At 37.6% G+C, this 25,049-nt stretch overlaps 1 protein-coding gene across 5 annotated transcripts; it reads left to right on the top strand.

The window, feature by feature from the left end:
* The first annotated feature begins 37 nt into the window (after positions 1 to 37).
* On the top strand, positions 38 to 23,541 carry LOC125252225 (dynein axonemal intermediate chain 1-like). 5 transcript variants are annotated; one of them, XM_048165359.1, is made up of 20 exons: positions 43 to 150; positions 1,351 to 1,432; positions 1,979 to 2,047; positions 2,151 to 2,246; positions 2,356 to 2,436; positions 2,542 to 2,787; positions 2,947 to 3,006; positions 3,142 to 3,270; positions 3,423 to 3,507; positions 3,618 to 3,735; positions 3,828 to 3,871; positions 3,965 to 4,212; positions 6,387 to 6,476; positions 6,560 to 6,641; positions 7,181 to 7,257; positions 11,024 to 11,172; positions 12,681 to 12,780; positions 15,546 to 15,728; positions 20,999 to 21,109; positions 23,305 to 23,541. In XM_048165359.1, exons 2-19 carry the CDS (start codon positions 1,406 to 1,408, stop codon positions 21,077 to 21,079), a joined length of 1,965 nt encoding a protein of 654 aa, XP_048021316.1. In that variant the 5' UTR covers positions 43 to 150; positions 1,351 to 1,405; the 3' UTR covers positions 21,080 to 21,109; positions 23,305 to 23,541. The 5 variants fall into 5 exon arrangements, with proteins under 5 accessions (XP_048021317.1, XP_048021316.1, XP_048021318.1 ...); XM_048165360.1 differs by lacking the exon at positions 1,351 to 1,432 and having other exon boundaries at positions 38 to 533; XM_048165361.1 differs by lacking the exon at positions 1,351 to 1,432 and having other exon boundaries at positions 49 to 150.
* Positions 23,542 to 25,049: the final 1,508 nt, after the last annotated feature.

The following is a 25,049-nucleotide window of genomic DNA, read 5'->3' as shown; positions in this document are numbered from 1 at the left end:
GGTTTTTGGCTTCCGGAATGAGTCACGCAGTGTAAAAGTTTTTCCGGTTACAGTGATGGATATAGCCTCGATCAGAACCAGTTCGGGAATCAAAGTCGTTTTACGAATTAAATGTCATGAAAATGTTTGAACGGTCTTGGTGAATTATTGGTGAGACTACAGCGCTCTCATTAAGAGCTACATTTAATAAATAATTCGAAGTGATGGCGGTTAAACTGGTTATATTCTTTGTGTCTGTTTGGCGCGGCTGTGCATTATCGCGCTCCATGTGCTGTAAAGACAGTGTCTGCGTCTCAACGTGCATACTATGTGACATTAGTAATATTCAGTACTATTTAGGGTGGATAGTATGCACATATTGGGATGTATAGAGTGTTTTTAGCGACGTGCTGGGGAAATGATCGACTGGCAGATCCTTATCACACAAGCCTGATCCTCTGATTCATGAAGCAGGACCGCTCGCACCCTGGATATTTCTGGATATAAACACTTAAGTCATCTCTCACTCATTTTCCTGTCGTCATCATCTTAAAGTGTGTATTATGCACAGTATTGTTGTGCTGTTGCAACATACAAAGACTGATAGTTGTGTACAGTGTGGTGTTGGAAATTGTCTTAGTTTAATCATTTTAATCGATCAGGATTAATTATAACATATGCTTGAATGTGGGATGTGATGCCATATGAGATTAACATGCTATATATTTTTAAAACGTATTAAACTCACGACAATATATGCATCTCACGACTTTATATCCCACATTAAAGTATATATTGGGAGTTTTTTTTTTTTTTTTAATTAATAAATTATATAAATAATGTTCGTCGTACGTAATACGATCTGGGAAATTGCTGAATGAGTAGCTGCGTAGCCTTTACTGTAGCTTACGGCTCGTAATAAATCCAACTGCCGGTAAATTCGATCAACGGTCTGAGTGGCTGTATAAGCTACAAACAAGTAGAAAATAATTTCTTTGTAGATTATAGAAAAGCTATTTGGAAAACAGACAAAACAGAAAAGGTAAGAAGCGATATTTGAGAAAAGAGCATATCAATCTAATAGCCGTAGACGCATAGCGGAACTAACTTTACCCTGCGTCACGTGATTTCCGATTCTTGTGAAAAAGGTCTATTAACTGAATTTTAAATCAAGAAGCATAATAAACTATTTTTGCACAGAAGTGGCTGACACCGCAAGTCTTGGACAATGCACAAGTTTAAAATGGCCGCGTCCGCACTTACGTTAAAAATAAGATGGAAATATAATAAACTCTTAACTTACCATTTCGGTGGGTCTAGTCTTTGCACCTGTTTGTTTCAGGTTTGAACCATGTTTCCTCTGACGGCTAGGTGGCGCTGTCACAAAAAAATCAGGTCTTAGAAATGCGGTCCTGAAACTACGTGCATGCTCCGGTCTGCAGTTCAGGTACAGGTAAAGAACTATCTCACTATGCGCATGCGCACAAATGTCACGTCAGCCAGTTGCCGCTGCTATGACAACGTGTATACACACAAACACACACGCGCTACCATTAGCAGTTTCAGAGAAAGAAGCACTTGTTTTGACATTTTAAATGCAAAGTTATTTTTAAAACTCAAAATTCATTTATTTTCTGACTGCATAACAGATAATAGCCTACTGTTAAAAAATGTCCATTCCTCACAAAGTTGGGACAGTGAAATCTAAACAGGTATGTTAACGATGTTATAGCGATTGCAAATGAATAACTAATTTCATCTACTATTTCAACTTTACAACTTTATCATTTATTATTATTATTATTATTATTCTGAGACTAAAATGTCTAACTCCTAGAGCTTTCATGCTTAATCTATCAAATTATATTTATATCTATTTTAAACCTTTGGTTTAGGCTTTCTTGAGCCAACATCTCGTTAATGACTGCTATTTTACTTGAGAACTGAACTGCACTGTTGTCAAGACCATAAGGTTGATATCTTTTCTCCTAAAATGCAGGCACCTAATGTTAACACCCAGCCAAAGGCACCTGTGGCAAAGGGTGTCAAAGCTGCAGGAAAGAAAAGGGTAACGTTAGCTTTCAAATCACTTTTCATCCAGATAGAAATGTATTTTTTGTCACATATCTTTCAAAAGGATCTTGGGACTTCAAACCTCTTTTGTAATGTAGGATGAGGAGGAAGCGACAGATACAGCTGAAGGAGAAGAATGGATGCAGGGGAAGACTCTTGTGAAGCCTCCGGATCAGCTGGACTTAACTGAGAAAGTGCGTAAACTTGGAGAAGACCTCTGGTTTGACCCTGCCAACATAATGTCACATTATACTGATGTTGGGATTATTATTAATGCATGTTTCTGTTTTTTGTGTTCATAAGGAGCTGAATGAAGAGATTACCAGAGTACTAACAGCAAACAATCCAAATGCTCCACAGAATGTTGTCAGATACAGTTTCAAAGTAAAATTCTGCTGCATCTCTACAACTTTTTGAAATTGTGGACCTTAACTATGATGATTTAAAGTCATCAGCCTAACAAATCACTAAAATCTGTTATCATTTCAGGAGGGCTGCTATAAACCCATCATCTTTGTAGATCAGATGGCTATTCACTTTGAACTAGAAGGGAATCTTGTACACAAGGAATCTGATGAAGGTCGCAGATTGTTGGCTAAACAAGCTGAAAGGGAAGATGGCGCAGGAGACGAGAAGCTAGAAAATATGGCCAAAGCTGGAAAGAAAGCGCGGAAACTCACCAACCAGTTCAACTTCAACGAGAGAGCCTCTCAGACACTAAACAACCCCCCAAGAGTAAGAGGGTTTACTTTTCATCTGTTTATTGCCACGTAGTCATTTAGCAGATGGTTTTATCAAGACTATAGAAAGACTATGTAGGTTTTCTGCATTTCAGTTTATGCATAAGCCACTGTATTTTGCCCTTTTTTTTTTAATCAAAATGATGTTTTGCAGGATATAAGTTGTCAAACAGAGCCTCCTCCTCGTGCAAACTTCTCGGCTACAGCCAATCAGGTGAGAAAATCTTTGCCTTTGCTGGTAAATTATTTTGAGCAACTTTTTTGTGCTACACCTGCAGTAAACCAGCACTATGTATGAATGAATACGGATTTGTACAATCTGTGTCAGCAAACATTGCTCTTTCTGCAGTGGGAGATCTATGACTTTTACGTTGAGGAACTTAAGAGGCGGGAGAAAAGTAAAGAGAAGCAAGAAGGCCAGTTCCTAAATAAGGAGGAGGACAAAAGCAAGAAGAAGATGATTCAAGCAGAGACTCAGGTAGCTAGACGACAAATAAGATCTGACACAGATTGTAACTGAGTATATACACAATGATCAAGAAAATTTCATATGTGTTTTTTAGTTCAATAGTGTGATTGATTTGTTTGATGGATTGAGGTAAAGGGAAAAAAACTCTCTTGTGCTTATAGAGTGATGACATATCCCAACTAGCTCATGCGGCCAAGATCATTGAGCGTATGGTGAATCAAAATATATTTGATGAGGTAGCACAAGGTAATTATGAAAAAAATATATATATATTTTTGCTGTTACGCCCTTTATTTTGGATATCTGATAGATCGACAGATATTAAAAAGTGTTCAAAAATTTTATCCAATTCTCAGATTTCATGTACTTTGAGGATGCAGCTGATGAATTTCGAGGGGAGAAGGGCACTCTTCTCCCGCTGTGGAAATTTCTGTATGATAAAGCCAAAGGTCTGTCTGTGACTGCCCTCTGCTGGTGAGTTTCAAACAAAATGCAGCCATTTAAGTGTTTTTTGAGTAAAATAAAAAGCACCTCTTTAAATGACATCTGTATTTGTTTATTTCAAGGAATCCTAAATACAATGATTTATTTGCTGTTGGTCTTGGATCATGTAAGTTTACTATTTACTCTGAGAGAAAACCTTTGACAAGTAATTATTTGTCAGCTAAATGACTCTGAAATGTGTTTCATCTTACCCCTCAAGATGAATTTACCCAAGAGGAGCGTGGCATGCTTCTCTTTTACACCCTGAAGAACTCCAGTTACCCAGAATTCAGCTTCAACACAGCCTCGGGTGTAATGTGCGTAGACATCCATGAACAAATGTCCTACCTGGTAGCGGTAGGTTTGCATGATGGCTGTGTTGCAGTGTACAACCTGAAGAAGAAGAGTGATCAGCCCATTTATAACAGCACAGCCAGCTCCGGGAAACACAGAGGTGCTGTGATGCAGGTATGGATGAGGGTGTGAGGTTGTGAGTCATGGGTAAAAACCCTAACCCTAACAGTAAACCATCATTATTCATTACTTGCCATTCACTAGTATGTCAACGGAGCTGTATGTTCAATACAATGGTCAGAATAGAATACTTCTACTTGTTCTGTTAAATGCAGTGCAGTATTGTATACTGTGTGCAAATTTTCTCTCTGCATAGAAATCCTGGACGACACTATATTTACCAAAATTTGCCGTACACAGCCAGAAAAACAAGTGCAATCGACTTGCCTTGTGCTGAAAATAAACCAGAATAATATTAAACTGCAATTTTTTATTTACTCTACTGATGGAATTTTACACTAAATTAGATTTTTAAAAATGTCCTTTTTATATACAATTTAGCATTTTGAATATCAGATGTGGGTTTGATTTTAGAATCTTCTTTTAATGTATTCAAAATGTTCATCACGTTACATTTATACAAATTATCATTGCACCAAAACTTTTTGCATTAACACTGTATGTGTAGCATAAACTTATCTAAAACGTAATGGAAGTTACGTGGCCCTGGAATTCGCAGACACATTTAAAGGGTTAGTTCACACAAAAATGACAATTCTGTCATTAATTACTCACCCTCATGCCGTTTTACACCCGTAAGGCCTTCGCTGATCTTTGGAACACAAATTGAGATATTTTTGTTGAAATCCGATGGCTCCGTGAGGCCTGCATAGGGAGCAATGACATTTCCTCTCTCAAGATCCATTAATGTAGTAAAAATATATTTAAATCAGTTCATGTGAGTACAGTGGTTCAATATTAATATTATAAAGCGACGAGAATATTTTTGGTGCACCAAAAAAAACTAAATAATGACTTATTTAGTGATGGCTGATTTCAAAACACTGCTTCAGGAAGATTCGGAGCATAATGAATCAGCATATCGGATCATGATTCGGATCACGTGTCAAACCGCCAAATTGCTGAAATCACGTGACTTTGGCGCTCCGAACAGCTGATTCAATACGCTGATTCATAACGCTCTGAAGCTTCATGAAGCAGTGTTTTGAAATCGGCCATCACATTTTGGTTTTTTTGGCACACCAAAAATATTCTCGTCGCCTTATAATGTTAATATTGAACCACTGTACTCACATGAACTGATTTAAATATGTTTTTAGTACATTAATGGATCTTGAGAGAGGAAATGTCATTGTTGGCTATGCAGGCCTCACGGAGCCATCGGATTTCAACAAAAATATCTCAATTTGCGTTCCGAAGATTAACGTAGGTCTTACAGGTGTGGAACGGCATGAGCGTGAGTAATAAATGACAGAGTTTTCATTTTTGGGTGAGCTAACCCTTTAACAAGAGTCTTATAAATTTATAAAGCTTTGCTGTTGCAGCAAGCTAAGTGTACACAATGCTCTATCATCCCCTTGTTAATCAGGAAATTGCCAAATGATAACATTTTATTGAAATCTTGGATGTTTCTATTCCCTTTTTTGGAAACAGTAGAACACAGCCATTTTAAAAACTTGGCTTGTATTGGCGCCCACCTTGTATATGATGTAACAAAACAGCAAATATCTATAACATTCGATGAGAGTGGTTACATACAATAAAGTATAGACCAAAGTGAACATTTTAAGAACAGGTCTCTTTGTGTGCCCAACTTTTTTTCTTTTTTCTTTTTTTTCATGGTAAGGATGACTTTTGCATGGAATTGCCCATTTATGCTTGCATAATGCTTACTGATTCATATAATATATACTATAAAAAATAAAATGTTTAAAAACATATTCAGCTACTGTTCAAATATTTAGGATCAGTTAGATTTTTTTCTCTGACAGATTCTGTTGATTCTTTTTTCAATTCATCAAAGAATCCTTAACAAAAGGTATCATGGTTTCCTCAAAAATATTAAGTAGCACAACTGTTTCCAACATTAATTACAATAAGAAATGTTTCTTGAGCACCAAATCAGCATATTAAAATAATTTCAGAAGAATCATTTGACACTGGAGACTGGAATAGTGGCTGTTAATGGCTGTTTAATAGTTGACAATATTACCGTTTTGCTGTATTTTTAGTTAAATAAATTAAATCTTTCCGACCCCAAACTTTTGAATGGTAGTGTGATTAAATAAAAATAGGTATAGATTTGTGTTTCATTGTCTTCGTTACAGGTGAAGTGGCAGAAAGATGACTTGGACAGTAATCACAACTTCATTTCTGTGTCTGCTGATGGACGAGTGGTGTCTTGGACTCTGGTAAAGGTACAGAAGGAAACATCTTGTGCTGATTCTAAAGCAAGTCATTATTGTATGAGGTTAATTGATGCCAATCATTTGGATTTCAGCATGAACTAGTCTTCACAGACATGATCAAACTTCCAGCCATGGACAAAGTTCCTGATGACCTTAAGGATGTCATTGCCACAGGTATGAACCACATTACCACAATGGTACCACAGATATTATACCTTTTAAGTATTTAATACATTAATTCTTCTTCGCACAACCAATTTGAACACAATAATGTTGATAAAAACATGCAATGATGATGTTAGTGGGGCTTTTCTCTAGGATAGGGACAAAGGCTGTGCTATATAGTAAAGGAAATGTAATCACAGACACAGAAATGTGCAATAATCACCAATAAAACAACTTTTTCAATACTTTATGCACATAATATGGATGTAAAGATGTTTTTGCTGCCGACCTGCACATTAGTCTTCAGCTGATGTTTATATACATTTTCTTGTGTGTTTCATTCGATTTTAATTCAGTTTCAGCATAAAGAATGCAATTACTTTTGTTAAATGTTTGAATCTGGTTTTAGCTTCTCATCAGTTCCATTTATGTTTAGATTGTTTTTTTTTTTTTTTTTTCAGAAATCTTCAGAACAGAAAAAAACGTGAAAAATTGCATGCATTAATGTATTATCATCCTCACTGTAGATATTTTCTTTGTGGTTATAGCTGGAACATCTTTGGACTTTCATAAACAAAAGGACTACCATTTTCTTGTTGCCACTGAAGCTGGAAAGATTCACAAGGTCATTTATATTCCATATATATATTCTGCATTAACAAATGCCCAGTGAACATCTTGCTCTCTGAAGATATTCAGTCCTGAGTCATCTCATTATCTAATTTTTCTTCTCTGTTTGAATCTGGGAGTGGTATAGTAGCATGTTTTGTTTGCGGTGGTTGTCTCCTGCTGGGCCGTCACTGTTTATGTAATATCCCTTTGCTGTCATTAATCAGAGAGGAAGTGTTCTTAGTAGCTGTCTGTCTCTGCACTGCTATCACAGCAGAACGGGCGGCATCAGCTAATAACATTCCGTCTCTCTCTCTCTTTCTTTATTTATGCTTTTCACTCTGCCAGCCAGGGGTAGACTACCATTCAAACTATTCATTTTGACAAACATAGTTTTGTTTCTCATCTACATGCCACTCTTTGGTCCGTATGTCTTGTTTTGTTCTAAATTACAAACATTACATGCAAACACATGTCCTCCTATTAAATTTCACTCCTAGTGACTCTAACATCCCTCCATTTCTGCAAAACACACTCACACGTTTACTTAGCTATCTAAATGGGGACATTCCATAGACATACGCCTATTTTATTTGTATACAGTTAGTTATAAATACTATAACCTAACCTTTACACACCCTTACCTTAAAAGAAAAAAATCCGCATTTCTTCTTTTCTGACAATTTTTTAAACACTTTACTAAATAAAATATTGATATTATGTATTGTTATATTGTTTTTACAAATGAATATGTCCCCAAAAGGTGGTTTTGTAATATTTAGCTCAAATCTGGGTACAAATTTGTCTTAGAAACATGATTAAGTAGGCACACACAAACATGTTGGGTTTCCAAGTTTTATGGGGACATTCCATAGACATTATTGTTTTTATACTGTACAAATTGTATATTCTGTCCCCCTACCCCTAAACCTACCCATCACACAAAACTTTCTGCTATTTTATATTTTCAAAAAAGATAATTCTGTATGATTTATAAGCTTGTTTCTTCATGGGAACATTTGGTCCCCATAACATAGGGAATACCAGGACCACACACACAATGCTGTTAATTCCTCTTATCAATAGGTATTTGCCATGTGCTTGAATTATAGAAATAAGGATCTATGTGCCATGCTAATGCAACAGCCCTTACAGCTAAACAGATGCTGGAGGATATATGATTTATCTTTTCCCTGACATTACCAGACCTTCTCTGTCTGGAAGCAGACAGCCCTATCACACATTCCCACATTGCCCATCTTTAATGAGAGATTTAAGGTCAAAGCACCAAGATGCACTTTCAGCTTTTTGACCTTCATATAAAAATGGCATGTCTTTACAAAATCAGTTGAGTACAGCTTAATTAAAGAAACTTGCTATCAAAACGTTATCTGATGATGGTTTCTGCTGTAATTCTGATGCTTACTAAGACCAGCTGTCCTATTGTACAGCCATGGCAAAAAAGTATTGGCAGTGACATACATTATGTTTTGCAAAGTTTGCTGCTTCATTATTTGTAGATTATTTTTTCACATGTTTCTGTGGTGTACTGGAAAATAATGATAAGCATTTCATAAGTTTTAAAAGTTTTTATTGGCAAAAACATTAAATATATGCAAAATGTCAATATTTACTGTGTTGACTCTTCTTCTTCATAACCTCTGCAATTCGCTCTGGCATGCTGGATATCAGCTTCTGGGCCAAATCCTGACTGATGGCGATCCATTCTTGGTTTTATAAGTGCTGGGAGTTGATCACAATTTGTAGGCTTCCGCTTGTCCACTCACCTTTTGAGAATTGACCACAGGTTATGGGATTAAATTCCGGGGAGTTGTCTGGCCATGGATCCAGAATTTCAAAGTAATGATTTCTAAGTCTCCGAGTCACTTCTTTTTTCACTTTTGTCTTGTGACATGGTGCTACATCATGCTGGAAAATGCACTGATCATCATCAAATTGCTCCTGAGTCATTGGTAGAAGTTGCTCTCGGAAGATGTTTTGATACCATTCTTTATTCATGGCAGTGTTTTGGGGCAGAATTGTGAGGGAGCTCACTCTCTTGGATGAAAAGCAACCCTACACACAGATTGTCACTGTTCTACTTCACTGTTGGCATAAAAAGCCCCATGGTAGCATTCACCTTTTCTTCTCTGGACAATTGATTTTCCACATGTCCCAAACAGTTGGAAACAAAGTCATCAGAGAAAATATCTTTGCACCAGTCTTCTTCTGTCCAATCCTTGTACTTCTGCAGAATTTCAGTCTGTCATTGATGTTTGTCTTGTAGAGAAGTTTGCTGCCCTTCTTGACTCCAGACCTTTGTTCAAAAGTCTTGGCCTCACTGTGCATGCAGATGCACACACACCCACCTGCTACTAAAACCGAGAAAGCTCTGCACACACGATTTTGTCACTGAATACTCAGGAGGAGATGGTTCTGCCACTTGCTGGACACTCTGGGACGTCCTGTAGCCTTCTTCACTGCAATTGAATGCTACAATTTCCTTGTATGTGAGGCCATTTTGATGCAAAGCAATGGTGGCTGCATGCCTTTCTTTGGAGGTAACCATTGCTAACATAACACAATGATTGGAAGCACTTCTTTTCCCCTTTTATAGCAATCAGTCTGCATTTATAATCCAATCATAATAATAAGAGTGATTTCTCCTGAATAGTACTTGTTCATACTTTCCCCTGTGCCGATAATATAATTAATGAAATGCTGTTAGCTGGTGAAATTTATGGCCAATGAAGCTTTTTGCAATTATTTAAAATGCATCTGATTACTCTGCAAAATAATTTAGAAACAATGTGAATCAACACCACAACAACTGAAGCAGCAAACTGTGCAAAACACTGCCAAAACTTTTAGAGGCCACGGTGAAATAGCGACAACTGTTCTGGTTTGGGCATATTGTTAGGAAGTCTCATGATTTACTAAGAAATTTACTGTACAGCCAATTACATCATGGTTGGCGCTTGATAGATGGTCAGAAAAAGCAGAAAAGATTGTTGAAGAAATGCAAGTTGAAAACCCCCAAAAAAGTACTGCTGCTGATCATGCCAACTCTGATGTGATGATATGATTCTCGGATGTTAAAACATGCTTAGATCTTTTGCCTGCCAACACAATGTTAAGTCATATTTGCATTGCAATGCAGTAAATAATGTGCATTTCGAATTGGACTTGTGCAACTAGAATTATAGCCTTGAAAGAAATTGGAAATTACATTTTTGATAGCAGAGCCAATTTTCTCTTGCTATAATAGGTTTATTTTTGGTAAACTGCACAAAATGGAATAAAATAAATATAGATTTTGAAGCAAAACATTCTTCATTGTTTTAGTAGCTTCATCTAGCCTTCTCTGACAGATTGAGAAAGATGTTGTGCAGCTGTGTTTGTGGCTCAGCTAATCAGAATGCTAGAGACATACTGCTGGGCAAAAACTGGCCCCTGTCTCCCTAAAGAGTGACAGCCGACGCGGAACTGTGTTCTTTAGATTCATCTCTCAGATTAAAATCAAAGCCTTCTGTTTATGATGCGCTGCTCGGGTGACAATGAATTCAGTCAATCAAGCACTTCTCCTGAGCTGCACAAGGCAAAGACAACAAGAAAAATGTTATAAATCTCTTTGCAAAGAATGTCACTACTACATCTGCAAATGTTAATAATAAGCACCAGTGGATAATTAAGCAGTATAATATGAGCAAGAATGCTGCTGTACAAAACAGCATTTTTTATGTAAATCTAACCAATAATGAGTGTATGTTTGTCTTTCACAGGGCTCCAAATACTATTCTAGCAAGTTTCTGGAGACGTATGATGCACACTTCATGACTGTCAGTCGTGTGAGGTGGAATCCCTTCCATCCCAACGTCTTCATCTCCTGCGGCTGGGACTGGATGGTGAAAATTTGGGATCACACAATTGAGTATGAGCAGCACCATTCCCTACAGCGCTATTTCTACAGGCAGCCTAATTTAGGCAATAGCTCTCCATTAAGCTTAACAACAAGCAAGCTAGGCTGGCATTGGCATAAAATAGTGCCTTACAAGGAAATAAAAAAATGCCCCCAAAAAGATATGAATTGTCCCAGTTTTTGTTTTTTATATTTATAACATAAAATAGTTAAGCAGTATAACACGAGCTACAATATACTTTCCTGATTTTAGCACAATTGCAAATGTGATTTTAATACCTGTAATAATACATTTTAATATATTTAATAATGTACTTTTATACAACAGTTCAATAAGCAATTTTTAGACAATATTGTCGTTTTTACTGTTTTTGCTCTATTTTGAAAATGAAATTTGCATTTTTTTTGCTCCACTGACCTGCTGTCTCACATTTTTGCTGTTAAAAATGTGAGATGCAGGTCAGTGGAGGTCTAGGGACGCATTTGATTCTGTGTAAACCAGCCCTTAGTCTCTCTCTCTATTAATAATAATGAATTAATCTTTCTCTTGACTGCACATTTTGTGTATGTGTTAAGTGGTGATTTTAGATGCAGTATCCCTAAACTGCCAGCAGAGAGCTCTTATGCTTTGCAACAGGTCTTACCAAGGTCAGAAATGGATATCTGTCTGTTGTCTATCCAGATCTGCAATGGCAGAATAAACCATTAGAAATGTTCATATAATAGAAGTTGATCATAGATTGGAAAAGTATACAGTATACTTTTCCAGTCTATGCTCAACTTCTGTTATATAAACACATTTTTATAGCTTATTCTGCCATTGCAAATCCTACAAAAACTTTAGGAGATAAAGCGTTATGGCAGTAAAACAAGTAAAAAACAAAAAAAGCTGCCCACTGCTCTAGGTGTGTGTTCACGGTGTGTGCGTGTGTGTTCAATACTCACTGCTGTGTGTGTGCACTTGGATGGATGAAATGCAGAGCACAAATTCCAAGTATGGGACACCATACTACTTGGCTACATGTCACGTCACTTTCACTTAAAAGCTTGTATTATTGTTAATGCACTTACACTACTGCATTAAATTGATCAAGTGACATAACATACTTTTCTATTGCAAATAAATGCTGTTCTTATGAATTTTTTTAAAATTATCAAAGAATCTTATACATTAAGGTATCAAACATGATATTGTCAGGTCTTGTGCTGGACAAATGTCAAAATTCATCTGTCACCTCAAAATGAGAAGCAGCCTCCTTTCATTGGGATTATGGAACTATTGATTCATATCCCCTTCTCTTTTTTCCTTACTGATTGTGACAGTCTTGCCTGAGGAAGTCCTGATGATGTTTTTTAAGATGTCTCTCTGATATATATTTAGACATCAGTTACTCCGACTGCCAACATTTGAACATTAGATGAGTTCAGAATGGGAGCAATGTAGTGGTAAAGTTTTGTTTTGACTGAATAATAGCTTACCTGAAGTATTCTTCATATATATCTATACATGTCTCTCACAGGTCTCCCATTTTTACCTTTGAACTGAAAACTTCAGTGACAGATGTGGCCTGGGCTCCATACTCCTCCACTGTCTTTGCTGCTGTCACCACTGATGGAAAGGTAAACATTCAACCGACTCCAAAAAAAATCCAAATTTTTTGCACTCCAAGTTTTTTTTTAAGTGGCTTCAAATTCTATTTTAATAATAATAATAGCAAAAAATAATAATCCATCCATCCATTCATCCATTTTCCAAACTGCTTGTTCTTATAACAACAATTATTAGAAGGCCCCTACGCTAGCCACAGAAACACCTCCTCCAGAAGCAACCTATTTCATCAGGAGGTCTCAGCTTCAGTGAGTAAACAATCAAGAGCTGCTGCTCAGGGCTGCATTAAACTTAGTAACTCTCATGACACACAGCGCAGGTCTTATTGTGTGTGAGGTGCGCATGAAAATCAAAAATCAACTTTGGAGTGTGTGATTCACACATGGGATATTCACACACATGCCCCCTTATGAAGAGTGTAATGATTGCTAATGAAACACAGTAGCATGCTGACAGTAGGACGTCTTTCTAACAGCGCTTGACTGCACCTGTAAGCTGCAGCACACATAAACACACACTCTTTCTGTGAGTCAAGTGCCATGACATCTATCCTGTGGCCCATCATTAGGAATTAGTCTCAAATCACACAGCTGGTCTTACACACTTCTCTAAGGCTGCTTCAGGCATCACCTGTCAGTCTTGCATCTCGATCGGTTTGAACTGCCGTGCCATGGTGGCTTTCGCTGTTATTTGCTAACACCGTTACTCAGACAGGCTAAATTACACCTGCCCTCTACAGGAAGCCCATTACAGCGTGATCCAATAAAGATCACACTCTGTTCCCCAGCAAAACCAAACAACTCGAATGCTGCTTTGAGTTGTTTGGTTTTGCTGTGGTAATGGCTTCGTTGTGGTGTTATTATCCTATATATATATATATATATATATATATATATATATATATATATATATATATATATATAATCATTTAAAAAACATAAAACCAAAACTTAAATTATAAATCGATATGATGATGATTGTAATGATAATAATAATAATAATAACATGAACATGGGGGGAGGGGGGCTTTATTAGTCAGGTCCTGACAGAATCTGTCACTTTTACTGTGATCATTAATGCAATCAAAATTTGCAGAAATTTCTTCCACTTAGAATTGTAGATAACTGTCCTCCAGTGGAAACTAAATAAAACAAAAAATAAAAATAAAAATAGCTTTATTTTTGTAAAAGAACAAAAGGGTTCAGGACATAACAGAGGCCTGATTGGAACTGTTGCATAATAACAACAGCTCAATATGTCTCGAACATCATTGTCATTGTCCAGCTCAAGTAAGTTCAGTATTGATTCATTCCATTGTAAAAATACCTGCAGTACTCCCGACCAAGGAAAAGTGAGTACGCCTGCTTAGAACCGAATAAGGTGCTTAGCATTTTTCTTCATCAAAGACCATTTTTATAAATCTGAATGTTGTCTGGATTTTAGTGTACGCACACTCTAAGATCAAATCTGTGTGTATGCATTATAAATGAGGCCCCAGATATCAGCTGCCAGCTATTTCTAAACACCATAAAGAAATAAAACGCAGACTAATAGCCTACGAAAACAAACATTGCTGAGTTATTTTGAAATGTCAGAACACAGACCAAAATGCTCAATTTCTAATCTTTAAAGGGGCTTCCTTCTTTCAAGCTCTTAGCTCCAAAGATCTTGTGTTAGATTCGGTGTTACTCCTGCAGTTACAGATGGCATCATTAGTCCTGACATGGTGTGTGTCCTCTGCATCGCTGCGTCAGCTGCCCAGAATATCATCGGTCTGTTAAGATAGATTCACACTCGCTGACTAATTATGAGCCAATCTGCTTGACAAATATTTACTAATGAGTATCCAAACCTGTATCATGTGTCCCCCATCTCCCATCTCTGTCTTTCATCTGCCAGAGCAGAGACCATGCTTAGGTGGGCAGCATGATACATGAATGACAATGAGGATGATGGGAATGATAATCACCCATCCCTCACTCACTCCTCTCTCTCTGTATCATTTGGATTTTTCCTAGTGAATGTTGCAGAAGATGAAATACTGTCATCCGCAGACTTCATCTGTCGCCCGGGGCTCTGTCATCCTCCGAGAGATTCATTCTTAATCTGTATTTCTGAGAGACATATACATTTAAATCAATTTAATCATTTATTACATTTAAGTAAACCTATTATTACATACTTATACTACCTCTCTATACATACTATCACAAAATTAATACAGTCCTCTACAGCAGATGGTCCACAGCATTGTTGCACATGCATTCTTGTGCTCATACATATGAATATATTGAAATGCAAGTGCGCACACACAAACTCAAATGCATCTTAGGCTTTCTGACACTCAGAGCCAAAGCAAGAGAATACATTAAAGAGGTGCTAATGTCTGCTTCACACTGAAAACATCAAAACATAAACTAATGCCACATGCATTTGTCACGGACTCTTATTTAGATATTCTGTTCTGTTTTCTTTAGTTCATGGTTTCCTGCTCTATTTAGTTTAGGTTTCCTTGGTTTCTGATCATGTCCCTGTTAGTTTCTATGCTTATAATTATCAGCAGTGTCTTAATTAGTTCATTGTAATCTCCTACATATATACTCCCTGTTTAGTTCAGTTGTCTGTTGGTCATTGTCTTTTTGTAATGTGTTTATCTCCTACATTTATTATTAAAGTCATTTTTGCATATTCCTAATTTTGCTTGTCGCTAACTACACCGTTACAATATTAATGACAAAGGGTAAAACTTCCTGCTCCTCTTCTATTTTTCTCTTAGGTTCATGTATTTGACCTCAGCATCAACAAATATGAGGCACTCTGCCAACAAAAAGTGGTGTCCAAGAAGACCAGGCTCTTGCACATCGAATTCAACCCTGTCCATCCCATCATCATCGTGGGCGATGACCGCGGCCATGTCATCAGCCTCAAGCTCTCGCCCAACCTCCGCAAGAAGCCTAAAGTAAGAGATGCACTAATATTATGTATAGGCCTCCAATGAAATCACATGCTTAATCGACCAGTGCTGTTTCAATCACTGCTGTGCTGCATACTTCATGTGCCGAATTGCTGTATCCGCATCTTTGTGACTGCTTCAGACATGAATGTACAGCACACGCACAACCCACTGCAGTTCATCCCAGTTACTGAACGCCTCAGTTTAGCTAAGTGACATTGGACGAGAGTGCGCCGGGAACACATTAATGTAGCACTTCCTTTATTTGCTATATTCTGTCTGTAATACATGCAGCCCCTTTTTCTGCTTTATTTTCCCTTTCACCATCAGTTCATCTGTATGTTATTTTAATTGGTAAGTGGTCTATAATGGTTCAGGTTCTTTTTGTTTATCTTGTTAATGGCACCTGTGTGTGAAAGTACTCACATACTATCATCTTTTGTGTTCTTCATAATTTCCTTTTTGCATCTAAAGAAACCAACCCGTTGACTGATCGTGTGTTGAGCCCTTAGCATATTCAGTAAGATAGTAAATTACAATGGCAGCTCGTAATTAAAATCTTTCGGCCTCACAGACAAACTGCTGTCTATTACAGCTTGACTTGTAGGGCTGTAACGATATGCGATATGAAACCGAAATCGCGATATGCAGGTCCACGAACCTGTATCGCGATGTGAGAAGGCAGAATCGCGACACACCCCTTCCAACTCCCAGAGTTATCCTTCCTGTCCAGATCCAATGCTACCACATTTTTAAATTACTATAAGTATTAGGGGTGTAACGATTTATTGTAGATGGTGTGTCTTAATGAGCTCTCTAGTTCAGTAAGTGTTTCGGGCACACATTGAATCTTGCAAGGTTTAAACGTTTCTCATGTCAGTCTCTTGCATGGTCGCGTGAGAAAAGTCGTGGCTTTCTTTCACCGCAGTGCACAGCAACAGCTGTGCTCACAGAAAAGCAAAAGACGCTTGCGATGCTTTGCTTTAAGAAGTTCTGTGGGGCCGTTCACATATTGCGTCTTTTCCGCGTGCAAGTCAGTTATTATTTTCAAATGTAGCTGCGCGGCAGGCGCGCTCATAATTGGATCAACGCGGTCGCGACGCGCATGCAATTCCCAACTTCTCAGAATGCGCACCGCAGGTCGTGTGACAAGAATCAACCGATCAGCTATGGCCTTTCCGTAACAAAACATCAAAAGCTCAGCCGAACAGCTGATCATAGCTGTACATGGTGGTTTTTATATCTTATCTCCATCAATATATCTCGTAGTAAAACTAATGCAAGGGCTAGAAATCATTTATCCTTTGCAGAAACATCCTGATCCTCTTGGAGAGCTCAGTTCATGGTTGCATAGCAACGACCGACGCCACAGGAGCGCAAGCGCTTTGGAAAGAAGGAGAAGCGGTGCAGCCGCGCCTTCCACGCGCTTTTAGACGCGATATGTGAACGGCCCCTATTCATAATTCTAAGTTCATGTTAAATTTAACATTTTTTTTCAGTGACAGACAGCCCTATTCAACTGTTAATTTGAATACAGAAGGTTTTTATTAAAATTTTATATTTATTTATTTTATTGAAATGTGATCTTGTATGTACAACAAGGAAAATTATTTGTTGTTAATTAATTATTAGTTTTTTTAATAAATCTTGTTTGAATTTCAGTTTCATTTTGTTCAAAATATCGTGATACGTATCGTATCGTGAACTCCGTATCGAGATACGTATCGTATCGTGACCTGAGCGTATCGTTACACCCCTATTGACTTGTGAAATGTTTAATTTGTTGTTTAGAGATCTTAATCGATGCCAGCACTTACTGTGGACGTGTTGTTTGTGATAGTCATTATATTTGATTGACTGAAATGGTTCATTCTAATGATGCACAGTGTCACAGGTTGAGTTGCTGTGTCCAGTAATGCTTTTGATTAGTAAGAAGCTGTATTGCTGCCATGGCTGTACTTACCTGCTGGAGAACTGCTGGAGTGCAATGTGTTTTAATATGACTGATGAGAGTCAGCAATGCAATGCATTCACTGTCTCCTCGAGTCATTAATCACCAGCCTTCCACAACCTAATGTCATTATTACCTCTGAAAGAGCACGCTTACTCCCCTGATGCAGTGGCTGATTTTAGATGGCTGAGCAAATGAATTTAAAACTGATACAAAATTCTGTTTTACCTCATCAAGAGGCTGATTTGCATCTGATATAAAGTGTGTATTTCTGCACAAAACTAAATTGCAAAAAAAATAATGATTGTTTCCAAACTACCATTTTCAATTATTCAGGCAAACTAGTCATGACACACTTCACCTTAATACAAATCAAATATTTCAAAATAGAAAAGGAAACAAAAACAACTTCTATAATACAGACCTTTATGAAGGACTGTGATGATATTGATTATTTGGATAAAGTGCTTGACCTTTGCTGGTTTCCAGTTGTGCTAATGTGAGTATTGGTCAATGCTCACCGAAGCCAGACATGTATACCTGTCTACATGTTAAAGCAATGGCCGTGGGACCCATGGGGTGGCGTCTGAAATGGTGACTGTAAAACAGCATGTTCAAAACTCAATAGAATCAGTCAGCTGTTTTCCAAGTCAGGACACACTCATATCTCACCTCCCATGAGCTTTCGAAATGCTTTCTTCCACCACATTTCTCTGTGACTGTGACTTATCAATCACAGTATCCATATTAATCCTGTAGTCAGATCTCTATTTACAGACTGTTTTAGATTCACTGCATGTATAGTCAGGTCAGTATTCTTTCCTGGGACCTCAGTTTGCTGTCTCAGCTGCTGATTTATTTTCTAATCTGTTTCATTACATTCGGTCTCAACAGTCAGCCACTTCTCAGAAAACTCTGCAGTTTTCAATAACAGGGTCACTGAATAAACTTTAATTGCACAACATTGACCACAATTACAATAAACATTAGACGTCCTCTTGGCAAGAGAGCCACTTAATAGCAGTAAAATCTTCCTCTTCACTTACATAAGAACTCTCTACTGATTCACAATAATGTGCTTCAGATGCCAGTCATAGAAAATGAGACTTATTTCTGCAACTTCAGAAGTCATTTATATTCTCTATCAGAATTAATGAAGATATGTTTATATATATATGTATAGTTTCAATAACTTAGGATATTAAAGAGATCTTTCTACTGACTATGAAAAACACCAAAAGAAAGATGATCAGTGTCCCTGATCACCTGTGTGAACATGCCATAGTTCTGCTGCAGGAGGCTTGAGGACTGCAGATGTGACCAGAGCAATAAACTGCAATGTCTGTAATGTAAGACGCCTAAGACAGTGCTATACAGGGAGACAGGAAGGAGACAGCTGATCGTCCTCACAGCGCTAAACCATGTGTAAAACTATGTCTTCCCAAATGCGTTTGAGAACTTGCAAGTGTCTTGGTGGATGAGAAGGCAAATCTGGTGCAGTCTTATGCGCTGTTCGTTTGGGGTGTACACCTCACAGACCCTAGACATTAAAATGTGATTTTGTAACATAATAGTGTAATTTTTTTAAAACAAATATAATATCACTCACTTTATTGTTGTTTTTACTCTACATTTGTGCCGTTTTGGGTGATGTATGGTATTTTTTAAAATGTATGTAAATAACAAAAAAATTAAATAGGTTTTTATAAAAATAACTTTTACGTAAAATTCACTTTAAAAAAGATCCAAATTTCTAACTTTCCTTCATGTTTTTACTTCATTGTGAATTTATGAATTATAACTATGCATTTATGACTTTTTTTTTTGTCAAATTATGTAACAGAAAGCAATTTTTTTTTTATAGTCTCCCATTGATTTCTATGGCTGTTTTTTGGGGGTGGAGGTGTTTGTGGGGGGTGTGGAGCAGTGTGTGTGTGTTCAGGGGGTCATTATTTCATTTCTGTTTTTCAAATGTCTTCAAAATTTGTTCAGTGTCTCAGTTGTTGAATCTCTTTATCTTAAAAGAGAACTAAGTCACTTTTTTTTACCTTCATAAATAGTTTTCTAAGTCCTTACGATGGTTAATTGACTTGTAGTGGTGTGTTTGAGGCAAGCACTAACCCCCTCTGGCACGTCTACGCCAGAAAACAGCACTTGCAAGTTGAGCTTCACCGACCCGACACAATCTCGCCTCATGTTTACGTTCACGCGAGAGTGACAAAATGCTTTTTGGTAATTCAAAAACAATGTATATATTATGACTTTATAAGACAATTTCGAAAATTACCCACCTCCATCGAGATTTCTTGTACTGTATTTGCAAAACTACTGCGCTGGTGAACGCTGTAGTCGATGTAGTCCAGAGCTGCGCTTGGAGTATTTACAACAGTGTGATTCACTGAAGGAACCTGTAGGGGGAGCTTCGCAAATCTTACTGAGTTCCGCTTTAATTTAGATATTTACACAAGTTAAGACATTTTCTGGGAAAAAAGCAGTTGAAAGTAAGAGATTTTTTTGCTTAGTTTATACAATAAGCTGAACATTTTCCAAGCTTATGAGGACAACAAAGATAGTCTGAATTTTTTTTTTTTTTTTTTTGCTGTTATGCAGTATATATTTATTACCTATATATAAAGACTGGCAATGACAACTTGTTTTCTTGAGCAAAAAACATCCTGTATTTCCCTAAATGCTTAAGTCCCTTTGACTGACATTTCTCACTCTCTCAAGTTTATTTCCCTGACAGCGCTCCCTGGTTAGCATTTGATGGATTCTATGAATAGCTGTAACCTTGAGCTACTTATCAGAGCTCATTGAAGATCCCTCCACTACAGCTCTGTGGATATCCGAACATTAGCATTCTGCTGAGCAAATTTAGCAGATGTTCTCAGAGTGATTACCAGACTCATGATTGCTGAAATTGTGGAGAGTGTTTAATTAGTACGAGTGAATTTCTCTGTTAAGAAGCTGGTCTGGTCCGGTTTAGTTCATTACGGTGTTGGTATGGTCAGCATACATAATGATCTTTGATTATTCTCCCCCCGAGGAAACAATGTGTCACTGTAACCGTCTCAGACAATGTCATGCGAGATTAGAGGGAGTCTCTGATGCCAGCATTAGCGATTTTTTCCCGCCACAGCACACAGAGGAAATAACGCCTTGCTAACACCTCTCTCATTACCTCCACCAGTCGAGATGGAAATGTTTAAATGGGAGCTTCACACTGAGAAGTGTTTGTGATTGTCACTGGCACCCCTGGGTCAGTCCTCTCACTACCAGCAGCTGACTCATCTCGTTCTCTTCATTTTTGTCTTTGGCTCTGCAGGAGAAGAAGGGTCAGGAGTTGCCGAAGGGACCGGAGGTGGAAATAGCAAAGATGGAGCAACTATTGAGCTCGCTGAGATAACCTGGCAAGAGTCATTAGAACTGAGGCAAAGTAAGACCTGGACGACTGCAAACACACACACATATATATATATATATATATATATATATATATATATATATATATATATATATATATATATATATTCCTCTGGTCCCGTATTTAAACTATTGTCTAGAAATGTGAGGGTACCCATAGATAGTCTTAGAGTATGCCTCATAACTTTACAAGATGTTAAAAAAAAGACCAAGATTTTGTATGGATATTTCAATGTATTTATTAAACATCTATGATCTTAATCTACCATTTAATTTACTGTCATATTCTTAGGCATTGGCGTGCACTGGGGGGCCTTATTGCAGTGCCCCCTGGAACACAACCCCAACCCCAACCCCCCATCACTCGTACCCCACCCCCACCCCCCCACACTCCCCAGAACACGATTTGCTAGCATGATTAATTTACCAATATGTTAGTTGTTCAACAATCCCTCAAACTTGTTTCATAGGCAAACAACCACAAAAAAACATGCATTTCATATTAAATTCCTCTTTCAAATATAAAGCAGCACAATTCAGTTATTAAAATGTATTCTTGCACTTGAGCTTTTATTTGTTTGCGTATGCTAATTAGCACAGCACAGTTGCTAGCTGGTTAGCTGCAGGTGTGGGGTTTCACTGAATCCATCAGGCACTACTGAATGACTCTTGAGAGGGCATTGAGAGTCTCTTTACCTTTATATAAAACACTCAAGCAGAGTGGTACCGTGTAAGAGAGCTTAGGTACAGTCCCAGCAGCCCACACTCAACCAACTCACTCCTCGTCCTAGAGTGTTTTTACATGCTGCCCCAATTACGCAGGCCATCTATGAAATCATGTTTTAAAAAGACTACTAATTCATGACAATCCATGTTGCCTAATCCACGACAGTACAAAATGTAAACGGCATTCTGTTTCCAATTTTTTCTTTCATGCCGTCAGCAAGTACCTCTGTTCGTTCCTCTGATGCGCATTCTCTAGAGTCAGGACCGGGGCGCTCTCCTGGCTAGAGGGAACCTTGCATGCTTTGCAGAGGATCAATATCAGAACCAGTATGAGCAGAGCTACAAGGATGTTACACACTATGGCCACCACTGCAGCGGTGGACAGTCCCGTAGCAGAGATGGAGTCTTCACGGTCACATAGCTGCATCGCTGACACAGAGACAGCCTCTCTCAGATCAGCTGTCAGCCCCAGAAGACACTGCTTTGATCTGTGACCTGTGAAGCTCAGCGCCTCAAAGCCCTACTTGTTGATGTTATCGTCATTCTGCTGTCATTATTATTTGTCACCCAGGCGTCTGATCCTGTGTGAACAAGCGCGTTCTACTTTTCACATCTCTTATGTTCACGGATCAAGGACAGACTGTTTCAGTGTTGGAAGAAGAAACTAGTCTGATGATGGATTAAGAGTGAAGCCTGAAGGTGGTTTTCGGTCTGAAGAGCTCTTTCGTTAAACAGCTGTGCAACATTGCTGTCCTTTACTCGTGGAATTCTTGTTTTTTTTCTACTTTCATTGGCTCAACTTTGTTCTGAGAAGTAGGTGACAATGGAAAGCAGAGTGGTTTTCTTTTGGATGAGATCTTGAATGTCATCACCATCATTCATCTTAGGCATTCTTTCCTATCTGAAAGAGAGAACAAGGACATTTAAACAGGTATCACAATACTGTGTTTCATGAAATTTGCAGGATGAAACTGTACTGTGCACCACACACTGTCTTCAGCTTTTTGATTTTGTTCCAGTTTTCTATTAAAAGTAACATTATTCACAGAGGAGGCAGCAGCGCGTTAAAAGAACTGCCTTAAAATCTTATTCCTTTCCTGGTGTGCTCAATGAAGCCTTCACGAGCCTCTGCCTGGTCACTGTCTGTCTCTGAATCTCTCGTCTGAATGCACAATGGATTTGGCATTGCTTTTAGACACACATCACAGGAAACTGTCTGCATTTTTTGAATTTCAAAAAAACACCGTTTAGTATGTTTTTTAAGCCATTTGGTTTACGAGGACACAGGAAACCATGTTTACGTTGTAATACCTATGTTATTATGCACATTTGTGTCCTCATAAACCATATATACAAGAACACACACACACCTAATAAAGACTACGTGCTGATGCTCTACCTGAAAGTCAATCCTGGTAAAATAACATAACATTAGAGAATGTGTTGAGACTGTAAATGATTTCTTGTCTGTTTTGCTCATAGATTGTAGTGGGAAGTCCTAAAAGGCCCACTCCTCCACAGTTCAGCCGTGTAGAGAGGGGCACAGAACTGTGCACTATGCAGTGAGTGTCTCTGAAGAGGGGTTCCTCCTCCACAACCACATTTACACACATACAGTTACATGAATAATTCATTCCCTTCACTTTAAAAACACTGGAAATTAAGTATTATATCAGAATAGCATGACGGTCAAAGTAATACAAATTCTGCCATCATTTACTCACCCTCATGTCATTTTAAACACTGTTTTTTCTTTCGTGGAAAAGAAAAGATGATGTTTTGGTAGGGTATCGGGTGTGGTTTAGCACTGGTATGCAATAAATATTTATTGCATTTTTAGGCTGGTCTGCTTGTTGTCTAACAGTGCTCGTCAATGTCAAAATGATTGAGCCAATCAAATCAAAGACAGGCCTTACTAAAGTGGCTGCTTTAGTTTTAACGGTGAAAGAGTGCGCAGTAAGATTTAAGTAGCTAAACGTTTATTATTTGGCAATTGTTTTATGATAGAAATGTTAAACTCATGTGAAACCACAGTAATATCCAGTAATACAAACTACTAAACTTTTTTTAAATCAAATTTCACCATATTGAATAGAAAATATGCTCTCATTTACATTTATGTTTTTGACATATTAGACATACGGATGTGCATATATCGAGCTATGGTCAATGAAGGACTTTTCTGAGGTAAATGTAGTGTTACATGGCATATTGTTTACAGTCTGTTGTATGGATGTTTTTCTGTGGTTGAAACACTGATTGAGTGATTACATGAGACATGATACATTTCAGCATTCATTCATGTTAATTCATGTTTATTTTGTGCTATAACTAGTAAAATGGCACACCCTAATGTGGAGTGACAGATCGCTGTAGCGCCTCAGTTCAAGCGATGCGGGACTGTGTGTGAACCAATATATATATATATATATATATATATATATATATATATATATATATATATATATATATATATATAAATGAATCAAAACAAGATCAGAATTGAATCAAATCGCAAGCTTGTGAATCAATATTGAGTCAAGTCGAATCTTGAAATTTGTGTCAATACCCAGAAATATTTAATGGTGTTATTAAATATTAGTGTGTATAAAATATTAGTGTTTTTAAAGACTAAGTGAACTTTAGATGAAAACAAAGATATTCTAAATGTAAAATAGGGGAAATTAGCATGAACAAATAAATATCCAATATAAACCGACATCTATAAATGAAAAAATCTGTAATATAGTCTGACAAGCACTATGGTACCAATATATTCTGTATCCCTGTTTTTTTGGATCCCCTGTATGCTTTTATTGTATGGGGAATAAGCATAGTGAGCCTTCAAAATATCCTTGTGTTTCACAGAAGAAAGTCTTACAAATATGGAATGACATGAGGGTCAGTTTTGCGTGAACCATCCCTTTAAATGCACACAAAATAGCAGACACAAAAGCCAAGACTGACACAGGTCATGCTTCCCTTCATGCCCAAGTGAACTCATCACAGATGGAAGTGTGTCTACAAGGGGACAATAAAAAGATTAGAGCAGTCTTCCACAAGGCCCATTTGCAACTAAACTGGGTCAACATTCTGTCCAGTCACACAAGGAAGGAGAATAACAGCGCGGTCCCAAGGGAATTGCCAATATCTGCCATTTTTGACAACAAAATCACAAAAGTTTCCAACAACATGTGTATCAACAACAGAGCTTTACCTTCCCTTTA

This window comes from Megalobrama amblycephala, linkage group LG18 (genome assembly GCF_018812025.1).
Source record: "Megalobrama amblycephala isolate DHTTF-2021 linkage group LG18, ASM1881202v1, whole genome shotgun sequence".
In the NCBI taxonomy this organism is placed as follows: domain Eukaryota; kingdom Metazoa; phylum Chordata; class Actinopteri; order Cypriniformes; family Xenocyprididae; genus Megalobrama; species Megalobrama amblycephala.
The sequence above is the reverse complement of the archived record's forward strand: the minus strand, read 5'-3'. Positions and strand labels throughout refer to the sequence as shown.

Coding starts and splice junctions, on each gene's coding strand:
- LOC125252225 (XM_048165357.1), top strand. CDS start 1,650: ATGTCCATTCCTCACAAAGTTGGGACAGTGAAATCTAAACAG. Junction 2,048..2,150: donor AAGCTGCAGGAAAGAAAAGG/GTAACGTTAGCT, acceptor TTTGTAATGTAG/GATGAGGAGGAAGCGACAGA. Junction 3,872..3,964: donor TGCTGTTGGTCTTGGATCAT/GTAAGTTTACTA, acceptor TTACCCCTCAAG/ATGAATTTACCCAAGAGGAG.